The following is a 19,152-nucleotide window of genomic DNA, read 5'->3' as shown; positions in this document are numbered from 1 at the left end:
ATGAGAGACACCAGATCTAAAAATGCAAACAATTTGAAGGCCACTCTGAAAGCAACCTGAGCTTCCTAAACACCTCGGTAGAACCACAGATCGATCTCCTCCATATCACACCACATCGATAATAACTCATGCAAACTGAGTCCCGGTGCATATACACTGAACATCAAAATCAGGTAAGATTCGATTTTTTCCGAGGAACAGAATTATGGGTTTTTATTACCCCAGGATCATAAAAATGATCAGAGATAAAAAGCTTCCCTACTGATATGAATTTACTCTTTGATGCTAATCTAATTTATTGAGACAGACCCGTAGAGTCGAAGAGGACAGTGCTGCAGGAGTTGCATTGGGTTTCCTCCATAGATGAGTGCCTCCCTGCACCAGCTCACCTGAGGCCCAGGAGAGACGAAAAAGCCATCCCACGAACAGAAGAGTAGGTATCAGTAGACATGTTTCTTTTGCATTACAAACATTTTCGCAGGGCTTCACATTATTTTCACATGTAAGCATTTACATAGAAAAAAAACGGGTAAAAAGCAACAATATAAAGCACCCGACAATTATTCAATAAAAGTCCTTGAATAAAATAATCCACTCAAGTCTGATGCATCAATAAAAGACATATTGCGTGTATATAGGTGGCTTTGTATACAAACGATAATACTTTAAGGTTCATATTTAGAGATTATCTTGGAGTAAAAACAGGGAAATAGCACCAGTTTTTCGGTATCTCTAACCTGAGAAAGACATTTTTGAGACAACTGCCGCCTTTCCATCCACTTCCCTTTCCTGCTTTGTCAACGGCAACTGGTCTTGCATTTTCCCATTGAGAGCAAACAGCACCTCAGTGCCCGAGGACAGCTTTTTGTCCATCCTGTTTATATAATCCATTAATCTATTCACTGCTACAGAAGTAAACCCATGGAGTGCCTGTTGACTTATTGCTGAACAATTTCAAACTGAACGCCGGGGCAAATAGGAAAACAAGAAAAAAAACAAAAATTGCTCCCCTGATTTAAAAAAAACAAAAAACACTGAGAGGCTGTTGAGTTTGTCGAGGTCAACCGTGGCTATGAGTCAGTCCCATCTCCTCTTTTGATTTGTCTGATTTCCTGTGGGTTCCAGACACTAGATTGTCAGGGTGTGAGGTTGTTGGGGAGGGTCCTGAAAGTTACTTGTGGTGGGTGTCAGCTTTTTGCCTCTTGTTGTCATCGTCCTCCTGGAGGCACATTGGGCAGCAGGCACCTTTTAGCTTGATGGGCTGTTTGCACTCTGCAGTTGGACACGACTCGATGAAGCAGGTCACCTGGGCATCCTGAGTGGAGGGGATAGTAATGAAATAGTAATAAATGTTAAAAAAATAAATAAAAATCAGAAAAATCATTGCAATCAAATGTTTGCACATCACCTGATAAGTACATAGAGTCCAGTTTGTTATCAGTATAAAGCCAGCTCAGATTAAGAGTCAGTTAATAGTGCACATCACTCTGACCATACCATCGTCATGGTTACGTTAAGGTAGTGGCAGCATGATGAATTACGCTCAACCCTGGAGGAGATTTCAGACTGGGTGGAGGTTCATCTTCCAAGTAGGACTATAATGCCGTGATCTTTTTCAATTCTCTGATTATTTTTGGTCCTGTCATGCACGGTGCTCCATATTTACATTCTTATTTGTATTTCATCTTTAGCTTTTCTTTTGCAACCTTCTATTCTCCATTTTGCTTCCCTTTAGGTTTGCTTATAGTAGTCATTTTCCCTCAGCTTCCTCCACATGTTCCCCTCATAGTCCCATCTGCGTTCACACGACCAATCAACATCGCAGGCATTCAAGCCTCTCACTTTCTGGAGTTGGACCCTCTTTAACCATCAAACAAGACAAAAAAAAACCTGAAACAAACAACAAGAGCTACAATCGTATGGTTTAGATGAGAGCATACCCATGTGACGGAATGGGACAGTCAAAGTAGAAACCTGAATACAGTTGAAAATTTAAGGCATGACTTGTAAATGTATGCTCATAGACCATCTAATTAGACTGACCTTCAACTGCAAAGAATGGGTAAACATCTCAGTCCCTACATGGGGAAAGCTGGTAGAGACATGCTCCAAAAGACTTAAAGCTGTAATCAAAGCAAAGGTTGTTTTTTTTTGAGTATTGACTCGGCTCGACTTTTAAGATCTCCATTTGTAAACAAGAAGACTTACTGGTGTGTTCGTCAGCTGTGTAATGCAAAAATGAACTGAAAAGACGAAACTATAAAGAGATCAGTAGCAGTAAGATTTATCATGAGGGAGGCGCATTAGAGGTGTGTGAAGTTACGGTTAGCTGGAAACAGACAAGGAATGAAAGACAGAAACGTGGCAAGAAACTGTGGACCGGTGGCAGGAAAGTGCAAGAGGCAGAAGGTGCTTTAAAAATAGAATAGACATCCCATCATCTGTGAGAAACACAGAAACAGTGTAACGAGATCTGGTGTGGGGTGTGTTCTGCCTACTGCACATCAGTGTGCACCTACTCTGCATTCGCACGTCGAGCATGAGTCCTTTCGCCAGCGCTCTCCATCTGTCCGCTCGCGCCCCTCGCCGTCTGCGCAGGTGGACTTGTGTAGACGAGCTTCCAGTTTTTTAATCTGCAAAAACCCGAGAGACAGCTGCAATTTACCAATGTGAGAATTTTTTGCGGGACAAAAATGAAAGTAGTAAATCAAAACCTGCAACTAATGGATAAAACGCTCTCGTGCATCAGAACAGATTTTCTTTGCAGACGGCAAAAGTGAACAAATGTCTGCTGCAGGAAAATCCATGATCCCTTTCTGCTGTGCATTCCAGGAAATGCAATGTATGTAATAGCCAATTCAGTTCTGAATACGCAGGCATATTGTTTTCATGTGTAACTTTTTAATAATCCCATGGGGAAGTAATAAAAGAAAGAGTTTCTTTCTCTTGGAGGTTTCAGAGGTTTAAAATGAGGCAAAATGCAACGCAAACATGACATCGGCAGTTAAAAATCTGACAGATTTATAAACCAGTGATGACTGAGCTATTACTGGAGAATACTTGGTAAAGTTAGAAGAAGTCAGTCTAAAACCTTATTTGTTACCATACTTGTCCCAGATAAAGGCTCAAAGTTGAGGCTGTCTTGTGACATCTGTTTGGAATTAGAGTCCACATCCTCATCACTCCATTTTAGTTCAGGCATTATTGAAGTCATTTTTCATGTTAGTTTCTTTTTTTGCTTTTATTAGCAGGGCAGGGAAGACAAACATTTCAGGTAATATTAATTGTGATTTTCATGTAAGATTCTTTTATGTTCTCATTAAAGACAGCAACATCTTACATAAAGAGTGCAAACCAATAAGTCAGGAAGAAAAGCTCTATGTGTTCATATCTGATTTTCGTAAGCAAAAAGCTGTTGAGCTCTTGTTGGATTTTCTGCATTAAGGAGGCTTGTTGCATTTGTTGCCAGACTGATAGCTCAAATAGTGTCAGTGTGTGTCCAAACGCACCTGTTTCCTTAAGCTTGTGATGGTCTTCTGCATGTCTGAGACAAACTCCTGGAAGTCACCAGCTGAAGGTTCACTGCTCAACTTGGAGCTCAAAGTGACATTTGAAAGACTGTTTTGAGTTTCTTCCAGAGGGCTGGAAAGACGATTGTAAACACATTAAAAAGTCATAAGCTCACATAGGTTATACATATCAGTGATATTCTGGCTATGATTGAAAAATATTCAATGAAGAAGATTCAGTGTTTGCTACCTTGTATCTTGGATGCTGCTGTCAGGTTTCTCCTCCTGGTAGCTGTGCTCAGCTGATCTCCGTCCCCTGAAGTGGTATGACAGGGCATTGAACTGACCCTTGGTTCTGCAGTCTGATGGAGAACAGGTTCAACCAGCAATCAGAAGCTGAACAGACAAGTCCAGTTTTTCGATTCTATTTATGCACCAATATGCAATGCATTATAAATAATATAATCCTCATTGGCCCCCAAAAACATTTCCAAACCAAACACCCTGAAGGCGTCTGATACACTAAAATCTTTGTAAAAAAATGTCCTACGTCTGAGGTTTTCAAGCTTCATGTTAAAAAGTCCAAATCTGATCTCCAGATAACATCAAAGTTATACAACTTGCAGTGAGTAAATACCTTTAATTAAGTCTTCTTACAGTTTACAAGCTAAAGAAATGATGGATCCGTTTTTAGAAATTGTTTGTGTTCTTATTAAGGTGTTAACAGTTTCACAGTGAAGTTTATTTAACACTCAATTTTTTTCATAATGACCTTCAATAACTAAGCTTTGAAGCTACAATTATGAATTGCTAGCATTGAAGGAGCGGCTTTGGGTGTCTCCAGTGGCTCTCTTTTAAAGTAAATTGTAAAAGTTAAACTGAGACAAAGATTATGCCCAGAAAACCTCAGATTTCTAAGGTCTTATCCACAAATTACAAGTTTGAAACGGTTTATGCTTTTGAACCTCGAATTGAGTGATTCCATCTGTGTTTTATACATTGCAGAAATCAAAGTGTCCTAAAAAAATAAAGCATGAATGAACTTGCCATTTGGTTCTTGTTGCTACATAAAATTTATTTTTCCAGCACAAACAATTACTGAAAAAGCTTAAATTGAAAGAATCCTGTTGGACTTCAATAGCATTGCTATAACATGTCACAACAATCTGTGTGCTCTACTTAAGCGTGGATTTCAAAAGTCTGTGAGAATTACAAAGCTTTATTGACTGCATCCTGCAGTCAGCGTCCATAATATATTTTACGGTACATGCCAGCACGGAGTAAATCTGGCCGTTTTTACCAGGATTGATTGGCTTTTTTTTTTTTTTGAAACGTAATCAAAGAAACAGCGTAAAATTGGTTTTGCTGGTCTTACCTTCACAGCAGTCCTGCCACATCCGCAAGTCGATCTGAGGAACATCATCACAGCTTCCGTATCCGTGGGGCAGGTCGGCCACTGCGAACACGTCCCGCTGCACCCGGGTGATGTTGTCTCCATTGTCACACACGACTCGAGCTAAGGACGCTTGCTTAAGTTGTGTCAGCTGTGCAGGAGCGAAGACACCTGGGTTTTCATACCAGAACCTAATCGAGACCCAAAGACATGATGCGGGACACGACGAAAGTGATGAAGAAAAATCTGGTCATATTTGTATATATCTGGTGATGTGTGGATGATACTTCCTTACCGGTCTCCATCTCGGACACGCTTGAATTGCGTTGCGAGCAGACACATGAGGGTGGGACCCAATCTACTGCCAGGGACCAGATCTTCAGCCATCAGGGCTGGGAACAAGTCAATGTTGAGAGGCGTACCGTATAGCCTGTCATACAAGGAAAGGTGCCAGTGAAAAAAAAAAAAAAACTGAAGCCACTCTCACCACATAATTAGGACATTTCTGTGGATTCTGAGTTTAAAGGAATGTTTAAAATCAACTTAGATACTTAGAAAGTGCATCCTCACACATCATAAGACAAAACTATGGATGCAGAGAAATCTGATGTTGTTAAATTGAAATACTCAAGATTATTATGCTTGACTGGCTCTGACCATTGAAAGGCTGCTCAGCAACTCAATATTTTATCTTGTACTAAGAAACTGCATTCAGTAAATGCACAATTTATAAGTGGTGAGTGAAGACAACTCAGTTAACTGCTTGCACTGTTTATTTGTAAATTGTTACTATAGACCCTAAAGATAGTGTAAGTTGTGAGCTTTGTATTCATTTTTTTTCAAACATTAGTGAAATTATGTTTACCGGAGAGCTTTGCATCATTAGCTGCTCTTTCACACATATTAACAATGTCATCTCTGGTCCCAGTATAGATATTATGTGGCTCTGGTAGATATCATAATTATACCAAAAGATTATTTTTGAAAAAAATATTTCGTTTTGTTTGCCAATTCATAATATTTCTGAGTTAAAAATATAATTAATACAAACTTAACAAGTAGAAGAAGGGGGGAAAAACAACAACTTAAAAATAGTCATAATTTTTATTTTTTTTTGTAATGCTGGAACCTAGCTTCATTTTGCGATAGATTCCTAAACAAAAGCCAAACCATGTTCCTGCCACTCAGAACCTCTCAGTCAATAAATATTCCAAATATAACATAACATAGAATAGACAATAATCATAAGCAGCAGTTAGTTCACAGTTACCTTCGCAGTTTTTCTCTGACATCAGGGTTTTTGATTTCATTCTTCAGGTCATCAAACGTCTGAGCTGAGGTCAGGTTACAAAAGGTCCTGTAGTCATTGTATGGTGGTATGCCATGATCCCTTCCTCTCTGAACATTCATGGCAGCCAGATCCAGTGCCACAGCATGAGCCATGGAAAATAACTTCTCCGTCAGCTCAGTGTTCAGCAGTTGGGAGGAAACGCGCATCTTTCCAGCAACACCAAACAGTCCGCGAAGGAGCGGGTCGATGCCTCCCTCATTTACGATGCGGAAAGGTGAGAAGAAGGCCCGGTGCAGTGAGATGTGACCCTGGGTGATAGGTTCAAAGTGCTCATTTAACCTGTAGAGTATTGGGTTGATGAGGGTGTGTCCAAAGCGGAAAGCTGCTGTGGCGAACGAATTGAAGATGCCAGCGTTAACATTGGGGTCGTAACCGGCGTACGGCCCTAAAATCCTCATGCCTGCTTCACCGAGTATCTATAGGGAAGGAAAACAAACAAAAAACTTATTATCTTGTCAGTGTCATCTGACTGGTTACCAAGAAAATATGGAGATATCCATAAATGTGATGAAAATGTCAAAATAAAAGCTTAAGGTCAGAGCAGTTACCTTTGGTAACCAGTGATTGTAGGTGATGTGTTGCATCTGGGCCCCCACTATTTTTCTGGTCTCGTGGTAGATGGTGTCGCCGTCCCAGTGGGGATTCAGTCTCAGCAGTTCTGTAGCGATGCGGTTGTGCTCCCTGAACCACACAGTGTGCATAGAAGTCAAGGCAAGTTGTTCATTAGCACGGTGATCTCCAGCCAAGAAGCAAGGGATTGGACTCTCGTTCTCATCCCTCATGCACTCAGTAGGCGGTCCTGTGGCAAATGGAAGAAGTGCCTTCCCTGTCCGTTGTATGATGCCTTGACGAAGAAGCCCCCTGTGGCTGGCCATGTCGCGAATCTGCTCAGATTCATGTCGTGAGCTGCCATAGACATTGGAGGCGTCAATGTAGGAGGTGATCTGGTTGATCTGTTCTCTCGGATAAACGCTGTTCATGAGCAGAGACGTCATCCCGCTACCGCACACTGGGCTGGAACGGACAAAGAACATGCAGCGAGCGCCGCTTCGCAGTTGCCGCTGGTCATTGGGTGGGAACTGGATTGGAAAGCACGGCGGGTCATTTGTGCAGACCTGAGCACACAGCTGGCCATCAGAAAACCGAGCCTGACTCAGGGCCACTACTGTGGAGTCCAAGTCGTGGTCCAGGAACTGACCCCACTGCATCAGCATGTGAGTGTAGCGACTATCAGGAGTGATGGTCTCTGTTTCGATCATTGTGGTGGACACCAGCCTAGGCAGGGGCAGTCGGTAACCGTTATGAACCCTGTCTATGGTTCCTCTGGGCAGGTTGAAGCCATTGTCGTAGACTGGCTTCAGGAGACGTTCAAACGCAGTGAGCGAGGCACCCCACATGGGGTGTTGCAGGTTGTTGCAGGTCCCATCGTGGCTGCGGTACTTCTGGTGGAAGCAAATGTCTGAGCAGTTGTTGTTGCGGCGATGGGCTGTGCAGCCAGAGAGATTAGCAATCATCTCCAGAAACCGGGGTGATACTAGATCGTTGTAGCGAAATGCTGCAAAAACACAAAAATAAATTCACTAAGAAGAGAGGCTAAATGCAACCAAGCTCTGGGTGAGAGTTCCTTCATATATGATGTTCCTGGGCATTGTCTGTGTACTATGTGCACTTTTGTAAAAGAAAGATAGGAGAAACTGTATTGCTGATCTATAGGATGAGATCAAAGTAAAGTAAAGGAAAAATACTGATTTGTTTCTGCTGAAATCATTGCATTCATTTAGTCTGGAGTCATCATCTTACACTTACAGCATTTAAAATGCATCTCGTACCATTACCATTTCCATAATGAGCTATTACCTCTATTCTTTTCTGAAAGAAAATAATGTATATCTGCTTGTCCATGAAATGTATTACAAAAAAACCCCAAGATAATAAATTTGATACATGCTTTGTTTTCACTGCATTTCGCCTTTGACTCTGTTCTCTAAAATGTATTCCTCTCTTAGCTGGTTGGTTTTGTTCCCAGGCACACAACGCTGCTCCAGTTTTCCTTCACACTAACTAGAGAAGAGCAACAAAAATGTAGATATTTATGTGGTAAATAGTCAGTTACCGCCCTGCTCCGCCCAAGTCTACCCACACACACACGCCTACACACAGTCCTAATTAAATGTGCAACGCATCGTGTTAAACTTTGTCCAGTGCTCTGCAGCGATTACAGTTTTAAGTGTTTCACAGCATGTCAAGAGGCCAATAAACCAGTTTAAAGGCTACTTGTCAACTGCTCCACAGTTACGACACTCTCTCAGGTTAAACTACAGGGGGAAACGGCAGACAGACCGAAAGCTGTGACAGAGTCGACTGTTGCTCACAACAACAAAAAGTCACAGAGTCACAGTCAGGGGAGATGAGAAAATTGGGCTTAATACAAAATGAGACTGGATGGAAATGTCTTACTTACCAAACACACAACTTCACTGCTTTGCAAAAGTTTGTATAGCTCTTGAATTCTTCTACGTTAAGTCACGTCGCAACACAAAACTTTATTGTGTTTTATGTCACTGACAACACAAGTAGGGCAAAGTGGAAGGATATACATGCATTTCAAATAATTTTTTACAAAGACAGTACTCTCTCCAGCATATAGAAACAACTTTTATGAAGTAGTGGTGAAGTTTGCAATCAGCCTTACCGGTACCGTTGGTGTCCACCATGAGACCCTGGTTGACGTGGTTTTGGATGAGAAGGAGAGTCTGCTCAAAGATCTCCCCGGCACGGGCCTGCTCCACCGTGTAGGGATCACGTGGATATCGGAAAAGAGCGAGCAGCTCTCCTGGAGTACGAGGCTGACTGGAGAGATGAGGGGCATGAAGATTGTTGGGAAGGCAGGAGATGAGAAGCATATGTTAAAATAACAAACAAAACAGATCAGGAAACGTATCTTCTCCTCAAACTTTTGAGGTATCAGAAGAAGACAGAGCTTGCTCTAGTTTCTCCTTTGAAGCGTTTCAACAAGAGGAATCCAAACAGAACCTTGCATGCACATGTGAGTCGCTTCACACAGCTTATGAAAAGCCAGTCATTGAGTTTCTGCAGTTTCCACTCACTCAAAAGTGGATACTGGCGTTTTTCTCAAATCTTTTGGAGCTCTTTTAGATCAATCCATCTTCCAAAAAACTCTGATTAACTTCCCTGACCTTTCCTAAAGAAAAGCATCCCGAAAGCATAATGTCATGTGCATGCATTATGGGTTATGATACTATTCCACCACACATATAATAAAGCACTTTCTTCCACACTATTTGCTGTGTCACTACATGGCATTGTTGCAAACAGAAAATGGGAGTTATGGTTTTATTTCAACAATAAACTTTATTTACTACTTCCTCAAGACCAGATTTGTGGATTGCTCAACTTGTAGCTTTTCTGTCAACAAATCCTTCTAGCTGAGCTGTGGATCTCTGCAGCTCCTCCATAGTGTGTGCTCTCAACTGGGGAGATCTTGGGACGATGGCGGCCCAAGATGGCGGCCCTAAAGTACCTTTGTATAGCAACAATTCCAAAACAGATACTCCTCACATCCTCCACTTGTGTCGCGGTGCAGCAAATGATGTTTATTCTGTACTCAGAACACCCAGGTATACATATAAGCATTGCCCTTCTGTCTGTATTTTTTCAGTCATGTTGTTTAAATTCTAAAACATGGGTCAATTATTTGATGACTGAATAAATAAATAAATACAAAAAATATATCAATGGTTTAAGTTTTTGGGTAGCAGTGCGCACCACTGTTAAAATAACCAGGATCTGTCTTGTGTTTTCCAGCAGCCTATGTTGTTGAGTCAGACGAAGAAGCAGCACTCGCTCCGAATTCCCGCAGGAATTCCTCTTTGTTTCTAGACGACTGACTCAGCCGAGGAGAAAGCTGCATCCTATTCTGTGATTGCGATTTAACAAAGCTGGAAATCCCCCCTCATCGCAACAGCAGCTATGGCTGTGCTGTGTAGCGGTGTGAATTTATCATTTTCATGTGTGTATGTTTGCGTGCGCGCGCCTGGGTGGGCAGGAGTGTACGTGTGAGCATGCCAAGAAAAGCACAACTGCTAACCACATCATTCAACAGGATGGAAACTTCTAAAAGGTGACCTGAGGTCATCTCCATTGCTCACAGTGACAAACTTCCAAGCCTTTGTTATCACCTTTTGACTCTAATAAGAGCTTCACACAGATAGGAGGGAAAACGAATAAGAGACAAGTTCAAGTAGGACAAAGAAAAGCAATGAAACAGAAATTTATTTCTAGACAAATATGCTTGGTGGAGGCATTTGAAAGGTGAAAAACGTGATTCCTCATCCACGAAGCAACATTTAAGTCATCTGGATGACTTGGGTTTAGTTTTACATGCTCAGTTTTTATGCGAAAAAGTCAAGTGCCAACATGAACTGGGGCAAACTTTTACTTTACACCCCACAATCATGTCGGTCTGCATCATCTGAAATATTGAGACATGTGGTTTTATTTAACTATTTACATATACTCCAACTCCTTACAGTGCAGCTGTTTTAGAAAATATTGTTTTGCTTGATTTACTACCTTAATATGTCACTATGATAACCTATAAAGCTTGGAGTTTTGAGGATCTGAAAACATTTGACACATTTTTAGCCCAACGTCAATTAGCTTAGGCTAACATCTCTGACAGCCATGGTTTTGGGGCCTCAAGATGATTCATGAATCAGGCCACAGTTACAAGTCTTGATATTAATTTCAATCCCTTTGAAGCAACATAAAACATCTTTGAGTATACCTGTGGCTTTTTAATATCCTGAGGAAAATAAATGTTTAAAAAACAAAAACTTGTAAAAATCAACCATAAGCCATGTGGGGAACATGAAAATCATGTGAAAGAAAGGGCTTTGCTCAGATCAGACCAAAACTGAACTGTTTGAAATACAAACAAAACGCCCTCTGGCATAAAACTAACATCGCAGATCGTCCTGAACACATAATCTACATTGTGAGACATGTGGGTGGTAGCATTATGCTGTGGGGATGGTGCATTTTTACAAGGGAGAGCTGTTCAAAGTTGAGATGAGATAACCTGGAAGGAAAGGAACCCTAAACATGCAGCCAGAGCTTCAATACACAACACCAAAGTCCATGTTTAAGCCTACAAACTTTTCAGATTTGTACTTATTTATAATATTTGAAAACAATACATGGTTTTCACTCCTCTTCACTGTTATGCCCTTCTTTTTGTTGCTCTGTCACATAAAATCCTTATGCTGTCTTGAGTTTTGGGATTGTTAACATACCAAAATGGAAACAAGTAGTATGCATGTGTTTGTGCGACACTGTGTGTTGTAATATGTTTGCGGTGCAAGTTTGTTATGTCCTACCCGTCAAAGAGTCGTCTCCTTGTGGACTCAATTGCACTGTCCACAGTACGGATGGCCTGCTCTATGGATGTGCTCACAAATGTGTCTCCCTCTCGGCTGATAGCAGGCACTGACAGAAAAAGATGAACAGATTAATGTAGAATTTTAAACAAAGAGAAGAAAATATAACAGGAGTGTTTCTTTTGTCTTCTGGTTTTCTTCTTGTAAACACATTTAGAAAGTAACTTTGACCGACAAAAACGTAGTTCTGTTGACTTTGAAGCTTCAGATGTTTTTTTTTGTTTGTTTTTTTTTGTACCTGTGACTGTAAGCACCATTCGAGCAGCCTGGTATCCAATAGGGTTGCGGGCAACACATTCATAGCGTCCAGCATCTGCAGTGCCAACATCTTTCACCTCCAGGTAACCTTCTTCTCTGATGTGGAACTTTCCGCTCTCTGTTATCTGAACACCATCCTAAAAGACACAGCAACTGAGAAGTTCAGGGATCTGAGAGCTCCAAGGTAAAATAAATTCATAGTGTTAGGAGAAGTGGTGGCTCTTGTGTTAATGTCTTCCTTCCCTTGCTCCTGCTGTCCCTTAACCAATAAAACACGACATTATCTATTTCTTGGGGCAGGGCAAAAATGCAGGGCAGTGGTGCACAAGGCATGTAAAATAGTTTCCCTATTCTCAGCAGAAACCGGGCACCAACACTGAATTAACTCCAATGGCATAAAAGCAAAAGAAAACTGGTCCAAGCGTAAATGATGGATGAGTCTTTTTTTTTTTTTTTTTTAATATCTGGTGTTTGTGCGCCCCCCCCTTTCTAATTCCCTCGGTAATTATCAAGATGGCTGTTATAAAAAACTGACACTCCTTGAGTCCAACCTCAATGTGCTGAGGGATGACTTTGCCCGAATTCAGTTGTGATAACTAAGAAACTGTCTGAATAATTCTAACCTTGTTCCAGGTGAGGACCGGCCGCGGCTGGCCCCGAGCACTGCAGGGAATCTGCACATCCTGACCAGACTCCACAGTCAGGTCCCTTGGAGCATTTGTGAAAACAGGCGTTACTGAATAAGTTAAAACATACACACACACATGCAAGTTAATACTTTTGCACCAAAGCCCAACATAGAAAGTATATATACGTATATACAGAGCATTTTGCAATGAACCACCACAAGGAAGAAAACAGGGTTTCGCGGCCACAGGCCATATTAATTAAAGTTGTACTTTTGTTTCATTTATAACCATCTTTTGACACATTATTCAACTTTATTTCAGGGTGGTGTTCCAACAGATGGCTTCTGCATCTCAAAAGACCTGTGTTGAGGCAATCCTACAATTTTTATTTTATTTTTTTTTAAATAGAAGTAATACATTTTTTTTTTTTTTAAAGTTTCTCACCTCTTTGCTCGATGATAAGCTGCACAGCGGTGCGGACCGTTCCCACCGTGCTCACAGCCTCACACTCGTACTGGCCCTCATCGTGTGCAGCAACCCGAGTGATGCGGAGCGTACCGGAGGCCAGGATGACGTGGCGGCGGTCCGAGGGAAGAGGACTTCCACCTCGAGTCCATATGATCAGTGGCGTTGGATAGCCGCTTGCCTCACAGGGAAAATCCACCGTATGACCCTCCAAGACTGACTGGTCCTGTGGCGTTACGGTGAACTGGGGGGTTGCTGCATAAGAGAGAAGAATGGAAGAATATATTATATTTAACAATATTCATGTTGTAGATGCAAAACGTTTAGATGATTCTTGAAAATCTGGTTCCCTAGAGAACGGGAGAGAGATTGTGACTTTTGCACAAGGCTGTATATCAGTGGCTCACTCACCACTGGAGACTGTAGAGCATTGTTAGTCTTTGTGTCATGGAGTACTGTCTAATTTTTCATAATCTAAACTGTCTTCATCATCCTCCCTTTTACTTCTCTCATATTTCAGCAAGAGAAAAAAAAACACACACACACGTACACACGCACACACACACAGATGACATTTCGTACAAGCCTGACTCTAATTAGCTGAAACATATGACTCACTAAAAACGAAAAGAACCCAACATTTCTGCAGCTGGGAATGTTTTTATTTGATTTGCAGAGCACAGCTGCACTCAAACTGTTGAGAGCTGATAGAAGTGTAATGAGAAAATCAAGATGTGAAATTCTGTGATAATCCCCATGAGATTCACTTTCTCGTCGTACTGTTGATCTCTGAGCATTGTTTGGAGCTGCACAGCTGTCATACTCTGCCACCAGGGTTGTGGTCCAACACACCGCCTAAAACACTGAGGAGCCATTATGCAGCATGTACTTTAAGCCATGTTAACAGCCATTACTACATGGAAAAACATGGTGTCATCTCAGGATTACAGGCTGCCACGCTTTCCTGTGTTATGTCAGGCCTGTAATTTCAGCTGCACACTCAATGAAATCATGTTCACAGGAGGCAATAAAGCTCCGCTACACATAAAACTGAATGGCTTACACTGCGAGGAAAAAGCCATGCAAACATAGAAGGCATTGTAGTACTGAGCAATCAAGTCCATCACTTCAGCTGAGTTTGTTTTTTTTTAACCAGCACACAAACTTCTTAAGCCAACCGTAAAAAGACATGATTTCAATTGTGCACAGGCTCGTAGCTCACAATAGTTGAATTCCTTTCTATGCCTCAAAATTGAGAAGTATCGGGGGAAAAAAGCATGAAAGAGAAAAAGTGAGTACAAGACAGTCGAGAATGCAGCCAAAAGTTTCCAAAGAGTGATTACATAATGTTTGGAACATCTAACCCAGGCATAACACAATGGCCAACTGAAGGGAAAGTAGCAACAACAGTAAATCCACCTTAAATTGTCATACAGTAAAGACTTTCATGGGGATTTATCGACAAGCAGGAGAAAGTCAGGAGAAATGCTCAGAGATCTAGCAAGATGGATTAAAAGTACAGGTATTCTGTGGTGAGCATAGCCTACCAGTGTTACAAAAACTAATTTCACAAAAAGATCAACCCACCCATTGTCAATAACTGTTTCTAATTGAAGTGTCACAGGGGAGCCAGTGCCTAATTTACAAAAACATGACTCATAAAGTTGGTCAAATTGAGGTAGACATTGTAATTTTTGTTCCTTTTTGGCAAGCATAGGTACCAGAGTGTGTTGCTCTGTTCACACTCAGGTTTAATCAACAATTTTTTTCCAACAACGTTCACCAAAGGACTTTATCTTAGAAAACTTTGCCATAATTGTGCAAGCCTCACATTTCTATGGATAATCACTCAATGTTTCACTTGTGTTTTAATTCCCCAAATGGTCCGTTTTCGCTAACTAAACTCTGTCAGTCAGACAGTTTAGCCCAAAATGGTATTTGGCCCTTAAAAAGTCAATTCAAGGTGAATACTCAGACAGCAGCTCCAGTCAATGGCATATGGTTATTTCAGATAGATATTGAAAACATTTGGCTGCTACTACTGATTACTGAGGGAACCATGCAGGAGGAATGTTTGGATACATCAGTTACTGATTTACTTAATAAAGCAGGTAAACTTTAGAAAATTGTATTTACTTGTAGCAGAACTTTACTGCCTTTTAACTTATTATATTAAATAAATGTTTATTTCCTCTAATTCCACCCCAAAAGAGATTTTTTTTTAATGAGAAAAGCTTAGGAGTGCACTGACCAGGGCAAACAACAAATTAGCAATAAATGGGATGCACCACTGCCAGCTTCCAAACACTCAGTGCTCAACTCTCCTCTTGTCTGAAATGATAACATAGCAACAACCTCATTAATGAAAACAATGTGAACTTTTGACAGGTTTTTGCAACACACTTTTAACACGTAACATATAATGTTATATAAAAATAACCCTTTTAGCTCCTTGGGTGGTTTATGATCTTGTTGCCCAGATACGTCTTGTGCATTATGCTTGTCATCCATCCATCATTGTCGAGATGGGACAAAAATTAGACAAAAACAGCCATTTTGTAATTTGTGGATACAAATAACCGAGATTCAGAAAGGAGATTAAGTAAACCAATGTATGACTTTTTTTTTTTTTTTTTTTTACAACAAATTCTTTGAGGAGAGCCCCAGGCCTAGGGCCCCCTAAGTTCTTAGGCCCCAGGGCAAAAAAATGAGAGGGTTGGCATGAATCCAATCAGAATGTTCTGATGGAGGAATTTACATGGCACATTTTTATTCAGATCAGCTGTTTATTCTGATTAATTACGTCAAAGTAAACATGGCTATCAACAGTGGATGGAACATTTAACAGAACGACTCCTGGGTCTGAATCAAAGTTTTGCCAAGACCCAGGCCCTGCACACCCCTTAGTGGTTAGTAGGTCAGTAGTGTGCTTGAGAGTGAAAGCTGCACCTCTGTTAGATTCAGTGAAATGTTTGATAAATCTCTGAGCAAACCACATTTCTATTTTGCATGTACACCGGTGATATGGCACTGTGCCAAAGTACTATGAGCTCTGGGAACATTATCACGTTATTCAGTGATCTGATCCCTTTAGTCTCTTACCTCTTTGCTCAATGCTGAGCTGCACAGTTGCACGCACGGTCCCCACTGGGCTCACTGCCTCACACTCATACTGGCCCTCGTCCTGGGTCGCAACACGAGTTATACGGAGGGTACCGGCAGGCAGAATGGCATGTCGTCGGTCAGAAGGCAGTACGTTTCCACCTCGAGTCCAGACAATCACTGGCTCTGGGTAACCACTCGCCTCGCAGGGAATATCCACGGTGTTACCCTCCAAAACTGACTGGTCCTGTGGCGTGACGGTAAACTGGGGAGTCGCTGTTCAGAATAGGAGAAAAAAAATAAGACAACAATATGACATTTTCATGAAGGTTATCTATTAACACAATTAAATCTTATCTGTTAACACAAATAAGATTTTCCAAATATTTTTTAAAAAAATGTACAAAAACTACTAATCTGTCAAGATGACCCAGCTATGTTGTGTTTAGACTGTGATGAATATTTGGAATGAATTCAAGTTTATCCCGTGTTTATTTTTGTACGCATTGTGATTGACTCTAATTAAATTTAGCTTAGTTTTTGTGAGACTGATGAATGTTTTTATATGAATAACACAACAGAAAACATTTAGGATTTATATAGTAAAAAAAGAAAAAAAACATTTACACTAGTAGAAATCTAAATCTAAAAGCTTTACCTTGGACAATGATGCGTGCTGTAGCATGTATGGTATCCACATTATTGGAGGCGAAGCACGTGTATAGTCCTCCATCCTCTCGGACAACATTCTGGATGTAAAGCCCCCCAGATGGAGTGATGTTGATGCGAGTGTCACTGGGCAGCGGCGTGCGGTCACCCTTCGTCCACGTGACTCTTGGCTGTGGCTGACCGGTGGCGCTGCATTCCAGGGTCACGCTCTCACCCACCAGCACCTCCGTGTTCTGGGGTTGAATGACAAAACTTGGCCGGGCTGGAAGAACAAGAGAAGAAGGTGGAGGAAAGTTGAAACGAGGATCAAGATAACTTCTACAAACTTCGTCAACATTAGAATATATTTTCTTCTTTGCAGATGACACCATTATGTTTTGTTAGGGCAAAGTTTTTTCTGTTCCAAATGCTACAAAAATCAATACAAATCCAAATTATGACAACCTGTTACTTCACAAAGCTAAATAGCAAGCTAAATATAGAATCAGACAGCTTTATAAATAGGGGTGTCCTGATCCAATATTGATATCGGAAATCCTCATGATATCAGCCACAATATGAGTATCAGATAATATTGGCCTGCATTGAGCTTGAACTTTAGTACAATTTTCAGATTTCAACATGCGTCAGTGTTTAGGGTATCAATATCAAGTACCTAAATTACTGCCAGAACTTAACTCCACAGTATGTCCAAAAAATATATATATAAAATCCAACAGAAGCAAAACAAAAACAAACTTAGAGTTCAAGTTTTGAAAGGCAACATGAAACATTTTAAGCAACCAAAACAGAGTGATGTATTTGTTGTTGGCAACAACTTTAAAAGTTCTAGAAAACCGTATTGTAGCTCAGTTACAAAGACCACCTTTGTGTTCATTGACTCAAAACTGAAAACAGCTTGACCAATACCAAACAGTTTTCAATGTTTATTGAAAGAAAATGGAGTGGATATGTGTCCTTATTTGGTCAGTGATTACAGTGGAATGAAGAAAATATGTTTGCAGCAAGGGATGTGTGGTTTACCATCACAGAGACAGGAAATGCACATCAGTTCTCAGAAACTTCTGATGGGCTCAGTTTCAACCAAAACATGCACAAAAATATTCTGTTATCAGTTTTTTTGCTTCATATTTGTTTTTTTGACACAATAAGTTTACATAAAGTAAAAGAAAAACTGTTATGCATACTTTGAAAGACACTGCATTGTCTTTATCTATAGTTAAGGATTATTTAGAGATCAATCAGACTTTTATTGGTAAGACGATTTTAGATGCCTTCCTTAAAAAACACAACAGGTACATTTTTATAAAAATGCACAAAATTTTTATAAAAATCTATTGATTGCATCCTAAGTATTGGCCCATGTGGACGACCTACATTTTATGCTGCTTATTAATCAAATCTGTTTTTTTTTGTATTTTTTGCTTCCAAGCCAAGCCTTCTTCACTTTTCATAATTACATTCACAGGACAGGGACAGTGGTTTCCAGTTTGTCTATGTCATCTGACTTGATTGGCTCACTTTGCTCTTGATAAGAAAACAGAAAAGTGCTTGTTGTTGTTTTTTTTATATTACAATTGCATAATAACCTGGTAGAGAAAGGAAAGTAGTGCACTTACAGGGGGCTCCAAAGTATCGAAGCGTGACCTCTGAAGTCTTGACTTCCCCGGCTACATTTTTGGCCATGCACTGGTAAACTCCCTGGTCAGTCTCTCTGGTGTCTTGAATCATCAGTGTCCCATCTTCCAGGAGATTCAGACGATTGTCATCTCGCATATTTAAAGCATTGCTGCAAACAAACAAAACAAAACATGCAAATATTGTTTATTCTAAATCAGTAGTCCCCAAACTACGGCTTGCGGGCCGGATCCGGCCCGCCTCCACATTTGGTCCGGTACCCTGAACAATACCAGAGAGCATTCAGATTTTTTTTTCATATACCATTTTTCGGACTATGAGCCGCTTATAAGTGGATTTTTCTTCAACCACTAGGGGGCTCTTTAGCGGGAAGTGAATCATTGGAAGTCAAAATTGGAAATAAAAGAGGAAAGCACCCATTAAAACTGAATTACATTTTAATAGGGAATTGAAATTTGAGAATGTTGTTGATCAGTTAAATAGCATTGAGGGGAAAAAGAAGATTTTTCATTTTTTTTAAATAATACTGGGATCATTATGAGAATTTGAGGTAGAGGCATTAGGATCCAGTAGATGGCAGTAGTGCAACAATAATGGATGCAAGTTGCTGTTGAAATCTAAAGAAGAAGAAGAAGAAGGAAAGTGCCTATTTTCATTTAGCACATGCTAGCAGCAGACC

At 40.6% G+C, this 19,152-nt stretch overlaps 1 protein-coding gene across 1 annotated transcript in view; it reads right to left on the bottom strand.

The window, feature by feature from the left end:
* Positions 1-438: 438 nt before the first annotated feature.
* The window catches only part of pxdn (peroxidasin), a 38,736-nt gene continuing 20,022 nt past the window's right edge, over positions 439-19,152 (bottom strand). Inside the window, exons 9-24 of the mRNA XM_008399721.1 lie at positions 18,455-18,624; positions 16,825-17,097; positions 16,167-16,442; positions 13,044-13,319; positions 12,594-12,706; positions 11,951-12,107; positions 11,653-11,761; positions 8,946-9,103; positions 6,802-7,808; positions 6,173-6,669; positions 5,198-5,332; positions 4,885-5,093; positions 3,760-3,871; positions 3,510-3,642; positions 2,520-2,633; positions 439-1,315 (exon numbers count right to left, since the gene is read on the bottom strand). Of these exons, the coding sequence (XP_008397943.1) occupies positions 1,172-1,315; positions 2,520-2,633; positions 3,510-3,642; positions 3,760-3,871; positions 4,885-5,093; positions 5,198-5,332; positions 6,173-6,669; positions 6,802-7,808; positions 8,946-9,103; positions 11,653-11,761; positions 11,951-12,107; positions 12,594-12,706; positions 13,044-13,319; positions 16,167-16,442; positions 16,825-17,097; positions 18,455-18,624 (3,883 nt within the window). The 3' untranslated portion in view covers positions 439-1,171. The remainder of the gene's footprint in view (positions 1,316-2,519; positions 2,634-3,509; positions 3,643-3,759; positions 3,872-4,884; positions 5,094-5,197; positions 5,333-6,172; positions 6,670-6,801; positions 7,809-8,945; positions 9,104-11,652; positions 11,762-11,950; positions 12,108-12,593; positions 12,707-13,043; positions 13,320-16,166; positions 16,443-16,824; positions 17,098-18,454; positions 18,625-19,152) is intronic.

The sequence above is a fragment of the Poecilia reticulata genome, linkage group LG22 (genome assembly GCF_000633615.1).
Source record: "Poecilia reticulata strain Guanapo linkage group LG22, Guppy_female_1.0+MT, whole genome shotgun sequence".
NCBI lineage: Eukaryota > Metazoa > Chordata > Actinopteri > Cyprinodontiformes > Poeciliidae > Poecilia > Poecilia reticulata.
The sequence above is the reverse complement of the archived record's forward strand: the minus strand, read 5'-3'. Positions and strand labels throughout refer to the sequence as shown.